The sequence below is a fragment of the Poeciliopsis prolifica genome, unplaced genomic scaffold, assembly GCF_027474105.1.
Source record: "Poeciliopsis prolifica strain line A6 unplaced genomic scaffold, Auburn_PproV2 SCAFFOLD010, whole genome shotgun sequence".
Classification (NCBI taxonomy): Eukaryota; Metazoa; Chordata; class Actinopteri; order Cyprinodontiformes; family Poeciliidae; genus Poeciliopsis; species Poeciliopsis prolifica.
The window spans coordinates 14,316,066-14,335,215 of NW_026562385.1; the positions used below are offsets into that span (position 1 = coordinate 14,316,066).

At 35.1% G+C, this 19,150-nt stretch overlaps 1 protein-coding gene across 3 annotated transcripts in view; it reads right to left on the bottom strand.

Moving 5' to 3' along the window:
- Positions 1-2,512: 2,512 nt before the first annotated feature.
- The window catches only part of LOC129363558 (potassium voltage-gated channel subfamily C member 1-like), a 56,713-nt gene continuing 40,075 nt past the window's right edge, over positions 2,513-19,150 (bottom strand). The window contains exon 5 of one of the 3 annotated variants that reach the window (XM_055035726.1): positions 2,513-10,590. In XM_055035726.1, coding sequence (XP_054891701.1) covers positions 10,577-10,590 — 14 coding nt within the window. In that variant the 3' untranslated portion in view covers positions 2,513-10,576. Of the gene's footprint in view, positions 10,591-15,372; positions 15,891-17,464; positions 17,804-19,150 lie in introns of those variants that run through there. The other 2 variants (XM_055035725.1, XM_055035724.1) reach the window with 2 other exon arrangements.

Below are 19,150 nucleotides of genomic sequence, written 5' to 3' on the forward strand. Positions count from 1 at the left end.
TGGTTTGGGGTGGTTCTACAACTACACTAGGCACCTCTTCAGCAACACTGGTTGGAAGTGGCCAAAGGCCATGCTGTTGCAGAAGTTCTTCAAGCATCTCTGGTGCGCTGGAATTTTCACCAAACACGTTGTTGGTTGCTGTGCTGTTGGCACCCATGTTTGCTAACATCCGTTCAGTCCAGATTTGTGTTGGTGTTTTGTTGTTTTCTGTATGCAAGGAATGTTGGTTCCATGCCTTTCTGAATTGTTCTAGTCGGCTTTGAATCTCAGTAAGAAAAACTACGTGAAGAGAAAGTTTGTGCACGTCGTTGCTGGGATCCAATAGGGCTGAATCTTCAAGATTGTAAAACGTACTATAAAATGGTTCCAGAACATGTAAAAACGCATCCCTCCAAAGACGCTCAATTCTCTGATTATGGATTGAAGTTGTCTGATATTAGTTTCAAGGTCTTCATCAGTCACAGCAGCCAACCTTCCCCTGATTGTTACATCCAAGTGCTTTGGACTTCTCATAAAGAAATGATGTTGAGCATCCAAAGATGTTTGCCATCCTCTTGACCGTGTGTCCTTGGGCCAAAAGAAAGTCAATCTGCTCTCTTGTAATACGCATAGCTGCTCTACCTCGACCACCTAAAATAGAATCATATTTAAATACCTCAGCACAATGTTTACTTTATACATCTATTTTTCTCTATCTATCTGTCTATATCTGTCGATCCTCTAGAGGTGTCCCTGTGTCTCCTAAGGGTTACATTATGCATTTCACACAATGTATAAATGTATTTTGATATATATAATTCCCTGTTGCAAATGCATGAACACAAAGCTTTAAACTTTTATAGACGCTAGAAAGCAACTTAAAGTGTGAATCAGACATGAACCAGAGGTGCGCTTTTATTTACAGAGGATGCTATAATGCCTTGCATGCCAAAATCAAGAGCTGGCTGGCTTTACTATAATTTCCGAAGAGGCAGACAGCTTTACCACATTATAAAAACTACATCTGGTTATGACCTGAACTGGCCCGAATACTGTATTTCCCATTTTCAGCTTGGACATGGGTCTATAGCAGCACTTTCAGCTCCTCTAAGCCGTTTTTCAGGGCGTTGTGTGTCGGCAGAAAGTAAATCAGAAATTCTTTGCAAATTTCTTAAACATTCTTCAAGTACACGATTCTCGCGCTCTCCGCATACCCCATACTGAAGAGATCTTTCTATATTGTGGCATTTTCTCACAATTTTGTCTAAAACTGCCAGCGCCATTGGAAGTTCAGACAATTATTTGGACAGCTCAGTCCAGCTAAAGAGGGGCTTACACGTACTCTCTTACTTAAGATATCTAAAATTGTAATTCTGACTAGTCATAATTACGTTCGAGATATCTTAAATTATAATTACGGATGTATGACCCTTCCAATGATGAATCCGGTGACGTCATTTGAGATATCTTGAAAGGAATTTTGACTAGTCAAAATGTAATTGAAGATATCTTGAATTATAATTCTTACTAGTCAGAATGTAAGTGCAGATATCTTAAATTACCATTCCGGATAGTCAAAATGTAGTTTTGTCTAGTCAAAATACATTTTCAGATATCTGGAATGTAATTACGGATAGTCAGACGGAACCGAATTCATGTTAAAACGGCTTGCCATAAATAACCATAAGAAAGGCTTACAATATGCATTTATGCAAAATAAACTGATCAGTATTGCGAGGGAACGCAAAAGTTTTTCGAGGTAACGTACAAAAAAAACAACAAAAAAAAAAACATTCCCCGTGTCCCCTGGAGGGCCCCCTACGTAAAAACACAGTATAATAGATTTATTATTGTACTTATATAAATGTGAAGTTATTAATTCGGCAGTTCATTCTTTATATTTTTTTAATTCTAAAAATATTTTTCTTATGTTGAAGATCATAAGTACAACGTGTCAAACATTTTATGTTCAACACCTATACAAACGTTTTATTGCTTCTGTGTTGAAGCAATAAAATGTTGAAGATGTTCAAAAGAATATCTTAAAGAAGGATACTAGTAAAGGATCTCTTTCATTAGTTTTTTATTGAGACTGACTTTATTTGAGAGAAGTTAGATAGGAAAGCGCGTAATGAAAGGGAAAATGTGCAGCTCAGGTCATCATGCGTGGGTGGAACTGGTGGCTGTTATGATGCTAGAGTTCAGTGACAAAATGAGGTTATAAAACTACATAAATAAGTAAGAAAGCACACAACAAATAAATACAATTTCTTAGTCATAATTTTTATTTGTTGTCTGAAGGTTTCTCATTCAACTGAATGTATTATTTTTTTCCAAACTTATATATATATATATATATATATATATATATATATATATATATATATATATATATATATATATATATATATATATATATATATATATATATATATATATATATATATATATATTATCTTAAGTTTTTTTTTTTCATCCTATTCTTTAAAAGGCTAGTTGATCAAGTAAATCAGCATTCAGTCAGAACTTGGTGTTTTCTTTTACAGCATAGCGTTTTTTTTTTTTTTTTTTTAATATAAGTCTTTTCAACATGTGTATTCATTTCTACATGTTTAAAAATAGAAAATGTAAATACCAGGCTTGACATTCCATCAAAATACATTGTGTACAGTGGAAGATACTTAGTACCTTTTTTTTCTCTTGAGTGTTTTGACAATATACTCAGATTCAGCATCTTTATTGCATAAACTCATTCATTGGTTGAAGGAAGTCTCTCGTCATTTATTTTCTGTCTCTTTATTGTGATTACAAAATCAACAGGGCGAATATCCAATTTATATTTGATTAAAAATTTCTAATAGCATTGCTGTCAAAACAAGGAGGAGGAAACAGGTAAAAAATACCATGACTACGTCAAGTTGTATTCTGAAAGTCAGTGCTTTAAGTTGGCCAGTATGGATTGGTGCACATTTTTAAATGTTACCCCACTGTGGAGTGGGAATTTTGGAAACGTTAATTGAGTCTTAGTTTTTCCATTGGTAGTATAAATCTCATATGCCACGTAACAGTAAAAACTCAAATCTTTAACTTCTGTATGTCTTTAAGAAGCTTTTATTTTATATCTTTAATTTGTTTATGTCCATGTTAAAACCATCAGGCATTAAGTTAATAAAAGTGGCTCCATGACACTGAAATTTGTATCTTTCTCATTTCTGTTCAATAATACTTTTGATCTATATGTGAATAGACAGATCTACATAGCAGCATGTCTTTTGTTCCACTTAAAGCACTGCTGAAAACTGAAACATATATCTGCTCCATTTCAATCTGCTGTTAAAATCTCCACAAAACTTGTGAAGCTCAATCCATTTGCACACTTTTCTCTGACACTGTGTACTCCTGTTAATCTATAAAATTGCTTTCTCCTCTGACAGCAAAAAGAAGAAGAAACAACTTTTTCATTAGCAGAGGAAAGACTTCCTTTCAAAAGAACATGTACATTGAGGTCAGTTTAGTCGGTGTCCTGCACATGCATTTGGAATGAATCTAAAACAGTTTGTAGAAAATAAGTTCAAATTTAGCAACTTATTCCTCAGGAGCAAGAGACAGAGACAGGGGATGAGGTCAAAAGTTTGGCCTTTCCTTCACCCTGTAGTCATATAGAAGAGAGATTACTGCGCAAACTCATTGCAAATTTTAAAACTAAAAGACCATTTTATCACAGATATGTTGAATGAACAATGACAATCAACCTATGATTTGGAAATTCTGAGTCTAAATGAACAGTGATCACTTAATATATTAGATTATTATCAGGATGTCAGAGAGCTTGCCTGGGTCACACACACTATATGGCAGCTTCACCACATTTCTTCAGAAAACCAAACATAAAGTAAATTCACTTGAAGTGAGGAATAAACTATAAAAAATACTTTACAGTGATTTGGAAATAATGGAGTTCCATTATTTAAATGTTTTTCCATTATCATAATTATAATCAAACATATTTAATAGGTTACTTCAAAGTAAAAGCTCATGGCTTAGCTAAGTCAACCCAATGGTTACTTCCTGTTTCTGCACAAACGTACACTTTAACGCACATAAAACAAAACACAAATAAGTCTTACACATTAAGCAGAAATGTAAAATATTCTCTAAATGAAAGTTGGACAAAATAGATGCATAATGAGAAATTTGTAAACAAACTTGCTGTTCTGAAATCTGCCTTCCTTTTACATCCCCTGATATGGCAGATGGTGAGGCTCTTTTTACAACCAACTGAGTTTCAAAAGATTTTATCTTCTGAAACTTTGAAAAAACTTTTTGACAAAAAACAATAAATGAAGCTAGGGCTGGCTGCACTCGTAAGTCGCTACAATCTGAAATTCTTCCACTTTACTGAACTGGCCAAGACATTTGTGACACATGACCAGGTGTTTCTTGGAAAGCAATAACCAAAAGCTAAACTTAGTTCTTGCATAGGCTTTTAAGTATGTTCAGTGCATGCTTTTGTTTCAAAGTCTTTATAGATGCACTTATCGTTCTATTTGTGATCACAGTTTTAAAATTACATGCAACAAAATGATGTCACCGATGTTCAGATGTTTTTCTGCTTGAAGCAAATACAGAACAGTATTGTGAGATGAAAACATTTCCTTGATACATTTAACATAAGGGGTTGGAACTTCCTTTTAGATTCTTTCAAAGGTGAAGCACATTGGAGCGGTCTGAAGGGGCAGCTCGATACAGTTTCCACTGAAATATCTACCTCAAGACTTCAAGTAAAGTTGGACGGATCCAGATCAACAGTTTGAAATAATCAGAATATTCATCTGAAGTTAGCGTCAATGATCTTGAAAATATATACAGCAGCATAATAATATTTCACATTGTATGTCTGATTTTTATACAAAATATTCCTGAGAGAGTTGTTCTCTGTTGATTTAGTTAATATGCCATCTGTTATAACCTCCACATAATACAAAGAAATATGCAAATATAATGGCAAAAATAAAATAACAACAAAACCAATCTTTTATCACTTCATTTAGTAATACTTGTTGTGAAGCAAGTAAATGTTAGTTTATTTTTAGCAGATATGACATAGTTTCAATTTTGCAAACCTTCATGCAACTCCAGTTTCCAAACTTGAATTATTCCAGTGTCTTTATGAAACTCAATGTTTCATCTTGCTTGCAGAGGCATGAGCAGGTTTGTAGTTATTCAAATACACAAAGGTCACAAATGACTGTTTTCTTATTATTTACCCAACCAAAATCAACCCTGATTTAAATATTTTAAGCAGAGATTTTTTTAAATAAACTTTAATTGCAAAACATTAGGAAATACTTTTATAGCAAGTTTACCAAAAGTACTAGAATTCTAGAAAGACTTCTATAGCCCTTAGCAACGAAATATTTAACATAATTTCTTGTGTATTACGGTTGAGGGATTTTTAATCATTATTTACTTAACATCCTTAGAGGAAAACAAGAAGCTGGGGAGGAACATTTTGGTAAGATGTTTTGAAAATGTATCTGGTGCAAAATAAAAGGCATACACATGATAAAAGACCAAAGAGGGGAAAAAAAAAAACTTGGACAATTTTCAGGCTCCAGGTCAATTTACCCCTTTGCCAATTTATACCTCAATCCATACACATGAGCTGCCATTTTGCCCCAACTCAGTCACCTGACATACCATTCAGCACACCATCTCATTTACACAACCATTGGGTCTCAGGTTATACTTCTTAGGTAGTTAACTGTTATGGTGAATTAGAAAGAGAATTTTATATTTATTTGAATGTATTTGTCGATTTTCCGAGGACTTAAAGTAAAACCCTGTTTCCATCAAACCTAGTTCTGATCCCCATTTGGGCTTGCTGAGTGAAGTATCATTATGCTTCAATATTTTGATCAAATCAAAATAGATTGCTTCATGCGAAAGATAATTGCATTTTCTTACAGTAGATTAGGACTAGTCTTTGACTAAAGTAGACATGAATAATAGTCCCATGATGGGTAGACAAGAATGCTTAGTATAAAAGTACACATTATCTAAAGGCAAAAAGATGAGTAGCCCTGCACCCTCATTGTTGACATGGACTCTCTATTTCACTTTAAAATTTCCATAAATTTGCAGTCACAACTCCAGAACAGCTTACATACAGCTCCCTCAGACAAACCAAACATATACATTATACACATCTTCAGGTAAAATTAGAGAATCAAATCATTGCAAAAATAAATGTGTCTGATATAAAATTGTTCTCAATCTATCCAGAAGGTTGATGAAATGCTGTGGTTAGGCCATATCAATATCCTCTCAACTTATCAAGATTTTTTTTTTGTTTTGTTTTTTACTCGACATTTCTGCTTCTATTGTTATTGCACCATTTCTTTTCTTATTAATTGCTGTACTTGAGTGAATTAGCTGCTCACAGATCCAACACATTTCAGGAAAACATGCTGTTGTCTTTCTAACATGACGAAAACAAATCAATTGGTTTTCACTCTGAGCTGCTGGTAACAAAACAAAAGACAAAGCAAGATTCTTCCACTTCCTCTAAAACATTTCACTTCTTTCACTCCCAGTTCTTGACAAAGAGTTTTTGTTTGGGCACAGAAAATTCTAAACTTCTTCAGTTGACATCATTACATAAGTTTTTGGCACTCGTTGCTTATTTCCAAAATGTATTTATGTTACACTTGTGTAAGTTATACACAGCTTGAGGAAATTCATGCCTTTTTCAAGGAAAACCTAATAGCAAGATCTGAATTTGAATGGAAACCTAACTGCAATACGACTGCTTGTTTGACAATAAATAAAGAAGTTTCTCTGAATGTTGGGAGGTACTTTTCTGTGTATTGAATCATTCTGTAACAAAATGTTGTGAGTTCATTTTTAAAGTTTTTTTTTTTTTTTTCATTTGTATGTATAGATATCTAGACAAGTCAATGGCCCTAGTTTATACACTGCCGGGCCAAGAAAAATTAGCTTTGATTACAGCACAGATCCACTGTGGCATTGTTTTGATAAGCTTCTGGAATATGACAAGATTTATTTCTATCCAGTTTCACCAAGATCTTACATTTATGATGATAGACTCTGATCGCTGTGCAAAGCCTTCTCCAGCACATCTCAATGGGGTTAAGTCTGGACTCTGTTGTGGCCAATCTATGTGTGAAAATGATGTCTCATGCTCTCTGAACTAGTCTTTCACAATTCAACCCCCATAAATCTATCTTGGAATACGCCCCTTCTGTCAGGGTTGATAGAATAACCTGGTCATTCAGCACATTCAGATAGTCAGCTGACCTCATTCTGTGAGCACATGCTGTTGCTGAATCTGGACCTGACCAACTGCTTAAACTCCAGATCGTAGCACTGCCCCCACAGGCTTGTACAGTGATCATGAGTCATGATGGGTAATCACTTCACTTGTGTCTCTTCTCATTCTGGTGCACCCATCACTCTGGAACTCTGGGTAAATCTGGATTCATCAGACCACACAACCTTCCATTGCTCCAGAGTCCAATCTTTATGGTCCCTAAAAGATTGAAGCGTTTTTTTCCTGTTAATTTCACTGATCAGTGGTTTTCTTAAGGTTATGCAGCTGTTCAGTCCCAATCCCTTGAGTTCCCTTCACATTCTGCATGTGGAAATGTTTTCACTTTCACTATTAAACATAGGCCGGAGTTCTGCTGTTTCTCTTTGAATTGATTTCACCAAAACATTTAAGTGATTGCCGATCACAATCATTCAGGATTTTTTTTCATCAACATGTCTTTCTTGAAGACAATTGGTCCCGATTTTCCTTCCAGGTTTTGATAATGCGTTGGATAGTTAGTTTCAGTAGTTTCTGAAATCTCCTCAGATGTTTTCTCTGCTTGATGCATACCGATGATTTGATCCTTCTCAAACAGACTAACATCTTTCCACAATCACAGGACATGTCTTTAGAAGTGGTTGCTTAAGAAATGAAGTTTAGACAATTCAAACAGGAAAACTCTTCAGCCTCACCTGTGTCACCCAATCGCACGGATTGGATAACACAAGTCATCCACCTGATAGGCTATCGTTCATACACCACAGCCTATTAGCATTGGACCATGCCCAGTCATAGCCAATCATCATGGATCTTTATCCATGATCTTGTATCATGGATAAAGATCCATTTATAAGGATCTTTATCCATGATACCATCTGCTTTCCAGCCGTGCTCAGCCCACTTCCACCCTTTCTCCACTTCTCTGCTCCTGGTTCCTTCAGGCTACCTTCCTTTCTCTGACTTTCAGTGTACAGAAAGTCGGAAGACATCTCAAAACATCATCGCTAATGCTCATTCAAGCTTATCGCAATTCACAGCACCATGTCTTCTGCCTGGGTCCGAGTGCCAAGGAACTTTAATTCATTTAAGTAAATAAAAACTTCCTAATTGCTGTTTTTCTCTGCGTGAGTCTCTCCGGGTTGAAATGAGAAGCAACTCATTGCACCAGTTGGGGTTAAATAACTTATTGCCAGCTGAAACATAAGTTATATGTCTGCTTAGTTATATTCACAAGGTGACTGTTTTTTTTGGCCAGCAGTGTAATTTGGGACTAACACCGAAGGGCTGGAAAAGTATTTGAACTAGAAGTTTCAAATGTTAATACTAAGCCAGCTTTGTGACATAGATTTGCCTAAAATATTGCCTACATCTGTTTGTTTTTTCTTAATTTAAGGTGTTTTTTATGCAACTTGCATAATATATATTATTATCATTCGTATTATCATTGTACTCAAGTTATTTATCCCATTTCCTGACAAAGACATGTTATAAAGTCAAATAAACTAACAGAAAAGCTGTGTTGGGAAAAATCCCTTTGGAAATGCATGGAACAGGTTAATACCATAGACACCAGGATCAGACAGGAAGATCCACATAAAGGGACAGCAGACACTTTCAGCCCAGACTCTCAGAATCAGTGATAGCACAGTTTAGTTTAAAATAATAGGTTTGCATCCGGTTACTGGCACAGGCACACACAGCTGCCATTGTATAGTTCAAAGTTTGAGTAAAAGCAACAAGAAGAAAAAATAGGAAGAACTGCTGTGCAGAGGAAGTAAAAAAGCAGCCATATTGGAAATAGCATAACAGAAGAATGTACTAGAATGTTCTAATATACCAGAACATATACTTGCATTTTTAAAAAGGGTTTCCATGTATGATGTAGCTATCTTTTTTGTAGCAAGCACAGACTTTTTTGAGCATAGGGATCTTACTACATCCAAAAATGAATGTTTTGTCAGTACAGTCTGTGGAATTTAAACACACTTTAAAGTAAACACACTTAATTTTTTAGAATTATTATTAATAAGGAGAGATCAGAGTGGCTTGCAGGAGTCATGCAAAATATTCATGCTGGTAAACAATGTCTTGAAAAGTCATTGTCATTTCTGTTCCTAGAATAGCTGAGCAGAGATGTTCTAATATTGCTGACAACCTGCTGTCTTAAAGTTGATCTTCTTTCACATTCTGGGAGGAGCATGGTCTGCAGGATCGCTGTTCCTCTTCATTTGGAAAGAAAAAGGACACAGAAGTGCTTCTTCATTCATTATGTCTCCAGAAAGTGCTGTTTTCCATAGGATGTTTTTTTATTATTATTATTATTTTAACAGCAAGTCGTGGGGTTCAAGGCAAAATATGCATTTTTTCTAAAATTACTAAGTGGAAAAATATATAATATTTCACCCACTGACCTATTCTCTGGATTTTATTCATTCCTGTGATTGCATTTTCCTGTTTTAAATTGTTTCAATTCATGCCATGCAACATTTGCTGGAGATGAGGAGCAGCTTCAATGCTGAGTTGCAGAGTGGAGACGGCATGGAAAGATATCATAATGTTGGAAAAAGTAAAAATGATCCAGTTAAATCTTAATCCTCAGTGAAAAACTCTTGCTTGTCATGAGAATTTGAATGAGCTACTGCTTGTACCATCTGATTTGTCCATCCAAGTGTCTGTCTTTGGTTGAATTCTGTCAAAGTTGGTGAAAATGGACAGCATTAGGACTTTAGGGACGTGTCAAGAAGACATTCAAAATGCATTGCAAGATTGGAGAAATGGCTTGAATTTTCTGAAATCTACTAGACTTCAGTGTTTTCTTCAGGTCCGGTAGCTGAGTACAGATCAGTGTGAGAGGAGCAGCAGAAAGCTTAGTTCAGCTTTTATCGTCCTCAGTAGAGCTGAACTGATCTAACAGATAGAGAAACCAAAAGATATGATTGGAGTTTCTTCAAACAAAATATGTAATCTGTAAAGCAATAATTATATGGAGCTGTGGAAATAGTGACCTCCAGACTCAACTCTCGTGATAGTCATTTGTGAAGCTTCTTCTGTGCTTCGTTTGCTTCAAAAGTGGTGGAAGGATTTGAGGGGCTCATACCTCTTTTTTGTAGAATATAATAATGGAAGTGGTGAGGAAGTAAAACTCTGTTTTTTCCTCTTGATCATTTTTCAGTTTCTGCACTGAAAATATTAGGGAAAAAGTCGAACAGCAGCACATGAGATATTTACTGTTGTCCTCTTCATGATGGGAAAGTGTTGGTTGAGTTAGAAGCTCAGCACTGCAAGGAAAGATGAGAAAATCAGTCAGCATCCAAAGATTATGAGCAATAATGCTTGATCCTTCAAACACCAGACTATGGTTCACATTGCCATTTTTGCAGATGGGTAATCAATGAGAGTTCAAAAGTCTAATAGTTAATATGTTTTTTATAAATGATTTAATACATCTTATTGTTTATTTGATTTTTTTTTACACAGAATGAATACCATCCAGATCTGGTGTAAAGAAGGGTCAGGTCAGATCACCAGTGATGATGCAGGTGGGTAAAATAATGTGTTGGTTTGTTTTTACTAACATGGTGACTTAAAAGTGGTTGAGTTAGCAGCACCAGCTTCAATTGATATAAAACAGATTATGACTTATAACAGCATTTTATTTTAAAAGTTTATCAGGAGCATTGGAAAACAATGTTGCAGCTATTTTCCTAAGGTTACATATCTATTGGAACAAAAAGCACACAGAAGGACAGAAACCAGAATCTCTAATTGGCCTTGAGTCACAGAGAGCAAATGAAACTAAAACGGCTCCGTTCTACATATCAGATTTGGGATGTTTGAAGCAGCTGGTGCAGCCTCCACTAATCAATGTTTCTATGACTCCTTCTAATGCTAAATCCACAGTTAATAACAGGCAAGATGGCCAACTGTCATTTAGACCAGAGAGACAAAAAGCAGGGGATTTAGGAGAATCAGTGAGCAACACTGCAATTATTTTATCCACCCTCACATAAAGACGTTTACTGTTTTATTTCCTCGGCTGTTAAACTAACACCCAGTATGAAACCAGATAACATGCAAGTCTTTTTGCCAAAAGCATCAATACTAAATTAAATTTGTTTGCTTGCTATATACAGATGTAGACAAATTTACTGCCATGCCTGATAAAGATGCATGAAAAAGCATAAAAAATGAAATATTTTATTTAGAATCTTTTATTGCAGCGGCATAATCTCAACTCCAAAGAGAAGAATCCAACCTTTTTGAAAGAGTACATTTATTCAGTGGTGACAATAATCCTATTTTAACAAATGATTCAGTAATACTTTGTGAAACGTCCTTTTTCAAACAGGAGAAGTAACACTTTTACAGAGTGAGGAGTCTCTGTAGTTCAGGTTCCTCCTCCTCAGATTGCCTTGTGTTTGAATGTTGCTCTAAATGAACTCGCCTTGCCTTTACATAAATAAGCATGCCTTTTTGAAATTTTTTTTCTTTTTATTTAAGTGATTCTAAATGTAGTTAACTACTTGTAAATGAAGCAGAACTTACTTTAGCTGCAAAATAAAAGATTGTAACTGTTGAAGCATTCACTTATGTTCTATTGTTCTTGTGTGTGTTCCAGAATAACAATTAATAAGCAAGTAGGTCATGTAACATTTTTAAGGGATTCAGTGTTTTCTAGAGAAAGTAAAACTAATTTCTATCCTCTTGGTCTTTTTTTCAGTTTCTACACTGAAAATATGAGAATAAATATCAAAAAATTGGTTTCAACCAAATGTTAAAACCAATTATTTCTGAACATGGATCCCCTCCCAACTACTTCCCTTCCTTCAATAAATGTAATTAAAAGTTGGAATCTTCTATTATGCAATTACAGCAAAATATAAATTTATTTTAAGGCTGTTTCACATCTTTATCGACATCTACTTTATTCACTAACAGTCTTTCAGTTTTACATTCCTTTGTATGGATGATCAAATTAAATACAAGCCACAAGTCAGTGGCTGGAAGGCTTCAAAGATGCTGCTGGCAAAGAGTCCATTGTGATATTTACAATGCTAAAAATTATAGAAAAGACATTTTTACTTTACCACAGGCATTCAGCTTTCAAATAATTCCCTTAAGTTTGTGCAAGATTGCAAGAAAGAAAATTGATTTCTCTTAATATGGAGTTTCCAATATAAAAGTTCTGTGCGTGTGTTCTGTGTGTCAGTACAGTAAAATTAAAGACATTAGTACGACACTCCCACAGCAAACCCAGCATGCAAGTACACTATAAACAAAGCTTGATTATGACACAAATTACGTCTGGTTAACCCACAACAAGAATTCAAATGCAGAAGTCATTGAGGAGGCTGCTCAGTTCTCTGATATAACAAATAGCAATTGTCAATAAAGTTCAATCTATAAAATTGTTAGATTGTCAGAGTTCAATTTTTAAACCAGAGGACTGCAGCCAACCAGGACCAGGTTGAAGACTAGAAAATAAATAAATAAATAAATAAATAAACAAACAGTAGTGAACCTCTGTTGGTGTTTCCCACAATTCCTGTTCAGACCTCACAGACGGTTTTAGCTTCATCACATCAGTGATCATTAATTTGATTTTGTTGCAGTTAGTGTTTGCTCACATAATATTCTGCAATCAATCACCCTGCACCTGTGTGAGATGGAAAAAGCTGGAAGTGGAGTTTGGAAAGGCTGTTTGGCCCTGATGTGGAACAAACAGAGGCTGTCGGAAAGGAAAAGACTATGAAACATAAAACAAAATGAACGGAAAAGAAAGTGTTACACCGATACACAACCACAAACACGGGGTGAGGACAAACAACAAAATCAGTGCACAATATAACTGTGGAGTTCACATTCTTACATGATGAAGGGAATTTTCCTTTGTTTCTTTCTGTCCTCCATCATTTCATCACACTTTTCTGTCTTGCCCAGAACTTTTCCTTCTCCATCTCCTCTCTTCGATGTTGCTCAGTTGATAGACTACTCAGAACACATCATTTAAAGCACTTACACCTCGTTACCTCTTCAATAACATTTCACTCTATTTTTGTCATCAGCTTATTTTCTTTTCCTGTCTCCTCCTCAGTTAAATCCCCTTTTAAATCAGTTTTTTTTATTTATATGCAAAAAGTAGTTCATTTAGCCATTGTATGTAATTGCACTATGTGCATAAAAGGCTGGTGTCTCACAAAAGTGATCTTCTATTATTTGGGATGTGAAGGCAAGGGGATGTCACAAGGAGCAAGGAGCCAGGATACATAGTTGAATAGTGAATGTAAAATAGCATTTTGGAGCGAGGTGACCAGAGCATGTGGTAGAAACATGCACAAAAGAGTTCATTTCTTCTTTGCCACTCTTTTTTCTATACATACAATGTATAAAGTTGAAAAACATTGCAGAAAGGAATCACAAGGAAAGTAGTGGAAAATAGATACCTGAGTTGTCAATGAATAAAAAAAAGAAACAGTGTAATGGAAAGAAGCTCAACAAACCATAATGTCAAACGAAAACATTTCATAATTTCAGATATTTGTCTTCTTAGTTAAATTCTGTCTCTTATACATACTCACTTCTGGAACATGAATTCAAAGTTAAATTACAATTGTGGCAAAATAGTAGTGAACAGTCATACACTCATAGAGTGTTTTCTGCATTAAAATAATTAAAAATGTATTTTTTCTTACAGATGTTTTTAGCTTCTGAACTCACTGCAGTTTAAGTGACACCAAAGACACCAGGGCATTGCAGACCTACAGTTAGAATGATGTGTCCAAACTATGAATCCAGAAACTTTGGTGAGAAGCAGTCTTGGAAAGAGAGAGTTTTCTTTTTTTACTTGCAGCAGAGGAGTTGAGATAAAAAATTGTTTTTTTCAGCTTCACTGAATTAGTTCAACTTCTGCTTCTACTTGCATATCTGAAAAATACATAGCTTTCTCAACATCTCTTGAATAGAAAAGCAAATAAAAATGAAGTATCTCAACTTCTATAACAAAGCAGCTTCATAGCAGTTACTAGAAATGGCTCCCCTTCCCTTCCTGAAAAAATAATCTGTCCCTCCCTCACCCATCCCAATTACAGTAGAGAGGTTCATCTGTTTCCACCAACATGCATCGTTTCAGCCCCTTCTGTTTCCTCCTGCTACCTCCTGCATTCACTGAGATAAAGATAGCTTTATTCTGCATGCCAACATATGCTATATGTATGTGTCCAGACGCACACACTCTTACAGCAGTCTAAATGTTTTATATACATTGCTTATGTTTTAAACTAAAATGCCAATCTTTCTTATGTTATTATTCACATATCTGTACTTGCTGCTTGCGTTGGAAGACCATGCAAATCGTCTACATATTTACAGTTTTATGACACGCAGGACCCTCAGGTGAAGTGACTGATGCAGTATTAAGGAACATTTGAACATAAAGAGACAATGAAGAGTGGGAATTGTACATGTCTGTCTATAACATACAATGAATATAAAAAAGTAACTTTTTCTCGCACAATTTCTCCTATTTAATCATATGATGCAACTGGCTGTGATGTTATTTTAATGAATGCATGTAGCATTAGGGGGTTCCTGTTTCCTCTTGGAGTTACATGTTTTGTAATTGAATACTTATTTGTCAAACAGTGTTGAATTAGTGGCCCTTTAACTTTTAACTGTCCTCTGAAACAGAGTCTGTAGTTTTTTGGTTGTATCATATGAACTCATTTTCTTCACAAGTTGAAATTAAATTGTAGATGTTGCTCAGTACGCAGCTATAACTGGGATTTCAAGATCTGGATATTAAATGCATTTAATGAAAGCTCAGCCTTAATATATTCAAGCTCTGCATTCATCAAATCATCCTAAACTGTGTTCTCAGGTGTCAATAAGGAAGAAAAATGTATTTTTTTAAACTATGTTTTTATTTAATTGTAATATATATATATATATATATATATATATATATATATATATATATATATATATATATATATATATATATATATATATATATATATATATATATATATATATATATATATATAATTTCCAGTAAACACGGATCCCTACCTTAATAAAATCTATTCAGTCATAAGAAATCAAATGTTTGATTTAATAAAACCTTATTTTCTCTCTCCCAGAACAAAATAAGAGCATGAGTGATGAATGTAAGACCAGGAGTCGGGGCAGCTCAGCTTCCCTCCGTCACTATTACTTCATGGCCTGTTGCAGAATTTCTGCACAACAATCTCATATAAAAAGCGAAACCTTTAGAAGTCTTTATAGAGAAAAATTATGACAAAGATGCTGAGACAGATTAATCCTAATGAATGCTAAAGTAAATGTGAAAATCTTTATCTCTTGGTCTCTTTCTTTAAAACTAAAAATGCAAAAGAAACAAATCCAGGTTGGAAAATATGGATGCATCTTTGTTGAGAGGTAGATGCAGGTCAGGGCAAACTCTGCAATCTCAGCCTTTTTTCAATATTCCTCCTCGTTGTTCCCTTCTTCTTTTCTGGCATTTGGCGTCTGCTCTTCTACCATGGGCTGTCACTCCAGTAGCCATTCATGGTGCCTCCGACTAAGCAGTCGCAGCCGAAAAAAAAGACAAGATGGACAGACAAAAGAGGGAGGGTGGGGTTTGGGGCAAAGTTTGGGGTAAAAACAGGGAAAGACAGAGAAGCCAAAAAGGGAGAAAACTAAAAAATACTGATTCTGGTTGCAGATTCAAGTAGTAATGCTATGGATGGCAGTGGCGGTAAGTGAGATGTTAATCAACTCAGACCTGAGGAAAACCCAGCTTCTCATCCTGATGCTGAGCTGCAGTATCTGAAAATGTCATTATGTACTGAACACATAACATAAAGTCAGTTAAAGTCAGAGGTAACCAGGGCAACCACTGGCTTCTGTTGTTAACGTCCAACCTCAAACTGACGGCTCCAGCATAGGATCCATCCTCAACCACAAATCTAGACTCTGCTTCCACACCCTGGCACTGGAAGTGTTAAACTACAACACAAAACAGAAGATGTAAGAGAGAATGGCATGAAAAAACTCTGATCTCCCTTTTGCTTGTTTAACCAAAGCTGTACTTTATCTTCAAACTCACAAACTGACCAATTAACTTTAAACATTACTTGATTTTATCATTTAAAATATTTTCCATACAGCATACACCTTGGATTAACAGCAGATTTGACTAATATATTCCTTATACTGTATGAAAGATCCACCCAGGTGATGGCATTCTGACTCTTTGAAACCTAAACTAATTATTGTATGACAACACAGATTTACAAAGAAATAATACCAGCAGGTTTTACAGCTCAGTGTTTGGAGGAGAGCTCAGGTGAGAGGACAGCAGATGGTGGGTGAAGTTCTGGAAGAAATCTGTTGTTACAATGAAGGCCAAGCTAAACATGTTCATATGTTGTGATCACGTTTGCTTTCATTTTTACCCACGTGAATAAAATGAATGTTCATGCACCAGCTCTACAGTGTTAATCCCTTTTGACAGTGATTCCCAACAACTATTGGCTTGTGACACTTTAGAAGAAAAAAACATAATACCCTTACTCATTAATTATTTATTGCTTGATTCAATATGGAATCTTTGTAAGACCTCATAGAGCTAACAATATATTAGTTTCTAGAACTTCTAACTTGAGATATTTTACACCCTCAGAGTTTGGGCTCTAGAGAAGCAGCTATCAATTACATCTACAGAGGAAATGGGGAGGAAGTAGAAGCAGAGCTCAAGTTTGTGGTGGAGGCTTTTTGTTGATCAACTCTCCCTCTGGCCTCTCTGAATTTATAGCAGTTTTATATTAGGAAGAAGAAAATAACTTTGCCAGCTAGATGTTTTTAAGATGCTGAGTTTTGAGGATGTACTACTAAATACTTTCACTTTATTCAGTTTACTAATGGGTATTCTATATGAAGTTATTTGAAAAATTTACAGTTTACATAAGATAGTTACTGTGTTTGATGAAGTCTTAGCATTATTTTTCTTCACAGCTACTCTTTAGCATTGAATTAACATATTAAAGTGACAGGGCAATCAGCATCAGGCAAGGATCAGTATAGGGAAACTAGACAACAAAGTTATTCTCAATATTAACTAATCAAGCCTGTTAGTAAGTAAAGTATGTATTTCCAAATGCATTGGCAAAATGTCATTTTGTTGTGTGTCTTTAGATTTAGCTAATCTCTATGATAAAGAATTTCTGAAGCAAAAGTTTTAGAGAATGCAATGAAGGACAAAAGAACATCTTATAAATAGCACTTCTACATTGTTATTGCTTTTGTGTCATTTGCATGTAGTCTTCTCTTTTTGGGTGAGCTACAAGATGGATGGGATGGGGGAGTGACATCGCCTGAGGCCAGACGGCTCAAAGGTCTCGAAGGTGGAGTTGGTGATTGGAGTGAGTCGCAGTGGAACCCCGGTCATCCCGGAAATGTTATTTAGGCTGCGTGATTTCTCATAACCTGTGACTACATGACATGCCCAGGCCAAAAGGTAATGGTTAAATCAGGGTGATGATGATTCACAACAGATATCAGAAGGTGAGGGTGTTAAGTATATAAAAACGGTTTGGAATGGAAGACCCCAGATAAATAATAATGTTTTCAAAGATGTTATGTTATGACAGCATTGCACATCAAATACAGCAAGAAGCATTTGTTATAGTTAGAAGAATATTAAAATGAAATAAATTATAAAATAAATTAAAATAATTCCAAAGAAACCCAATGTGAAACACATAACACATGTTCGAGAGTGAAAGGAGGATTTTTGAAAGAAAGATGGATGGAGGGACAAACAGATGGAGAGACAAACACAGACAGACAGAGACAGGACAAGCTGTCAGTTGCCATTACATAACTGAACTAACTAGAGGTGGCACACTGCAGACCAAACAAAATATTTATGTTGAAGGGGGTTTTTGCATTGTACATCAAAATGTTTTAATTAACATATTTTTTCTCTTTACATCCACTATAATGTAGAGTTTAAATTCTTAAGAACAGTGTAACAGCAATTTAAAAGAAAATCATCTTGAGCAAAGAGCAAAACACAAACATTCATACATCCTTTTCAGATTCTTTGTTACATTTTTCCTCCCAGCTCTTTTGCCCACTACAAGAGTTGGAAGAACTAACCCTGCAAAACACTAATCAAGACAGTAGTACGATAGAGAGAGAGGAAGACAGACTGGTCATCATAAACTATCTGCAAGTTTGCAGTAAGCAATATTTTTGTCCTGCATCTGAGGATCATGTTCAAATTAACTCAGTGTGAGGCACACTAGAACATTTTAAAGAGACATTTAAGGCATCACACGTTTTGATTTCCAGAAAATGTCAAAACTACTCAGAGCAAATATATGAGCAAGCAATGCTTGATTTTAAAAATTCCATACAGTTTTCTGATTTACATTTTATATGTTTGTTTCTTATGAGCAAACAAGTTCAGGAGGACTTTTTTAAAAGAGGAACTTATTAGTTAAGTTTACAGTACAGCATTTGGGCACAAGTCTGTCTCTTCTTTAACTGAAATGGCTTTAAACTGAAGTACGGTTTTAAGAGTTTTATGTACTAAAATTATTTCTGAAATAAAGAAAACAACCAAAAACAGTGAAGACCATTTTTGAATTTGTATTACTTAAATTGTAAAATACTGACTTGTTCAGATGAGATGTGAAAACTGTTTAGTTTGAAACACTTTTTTAAGAAGGTAGTTTAAGTGAGTAAGAACAAAGAACATCTTCCATTTGGTCACATTCTGTTGAATCATACACAAATTGTGATTGAACTGCATTGCATCAAATCAAATCTGTG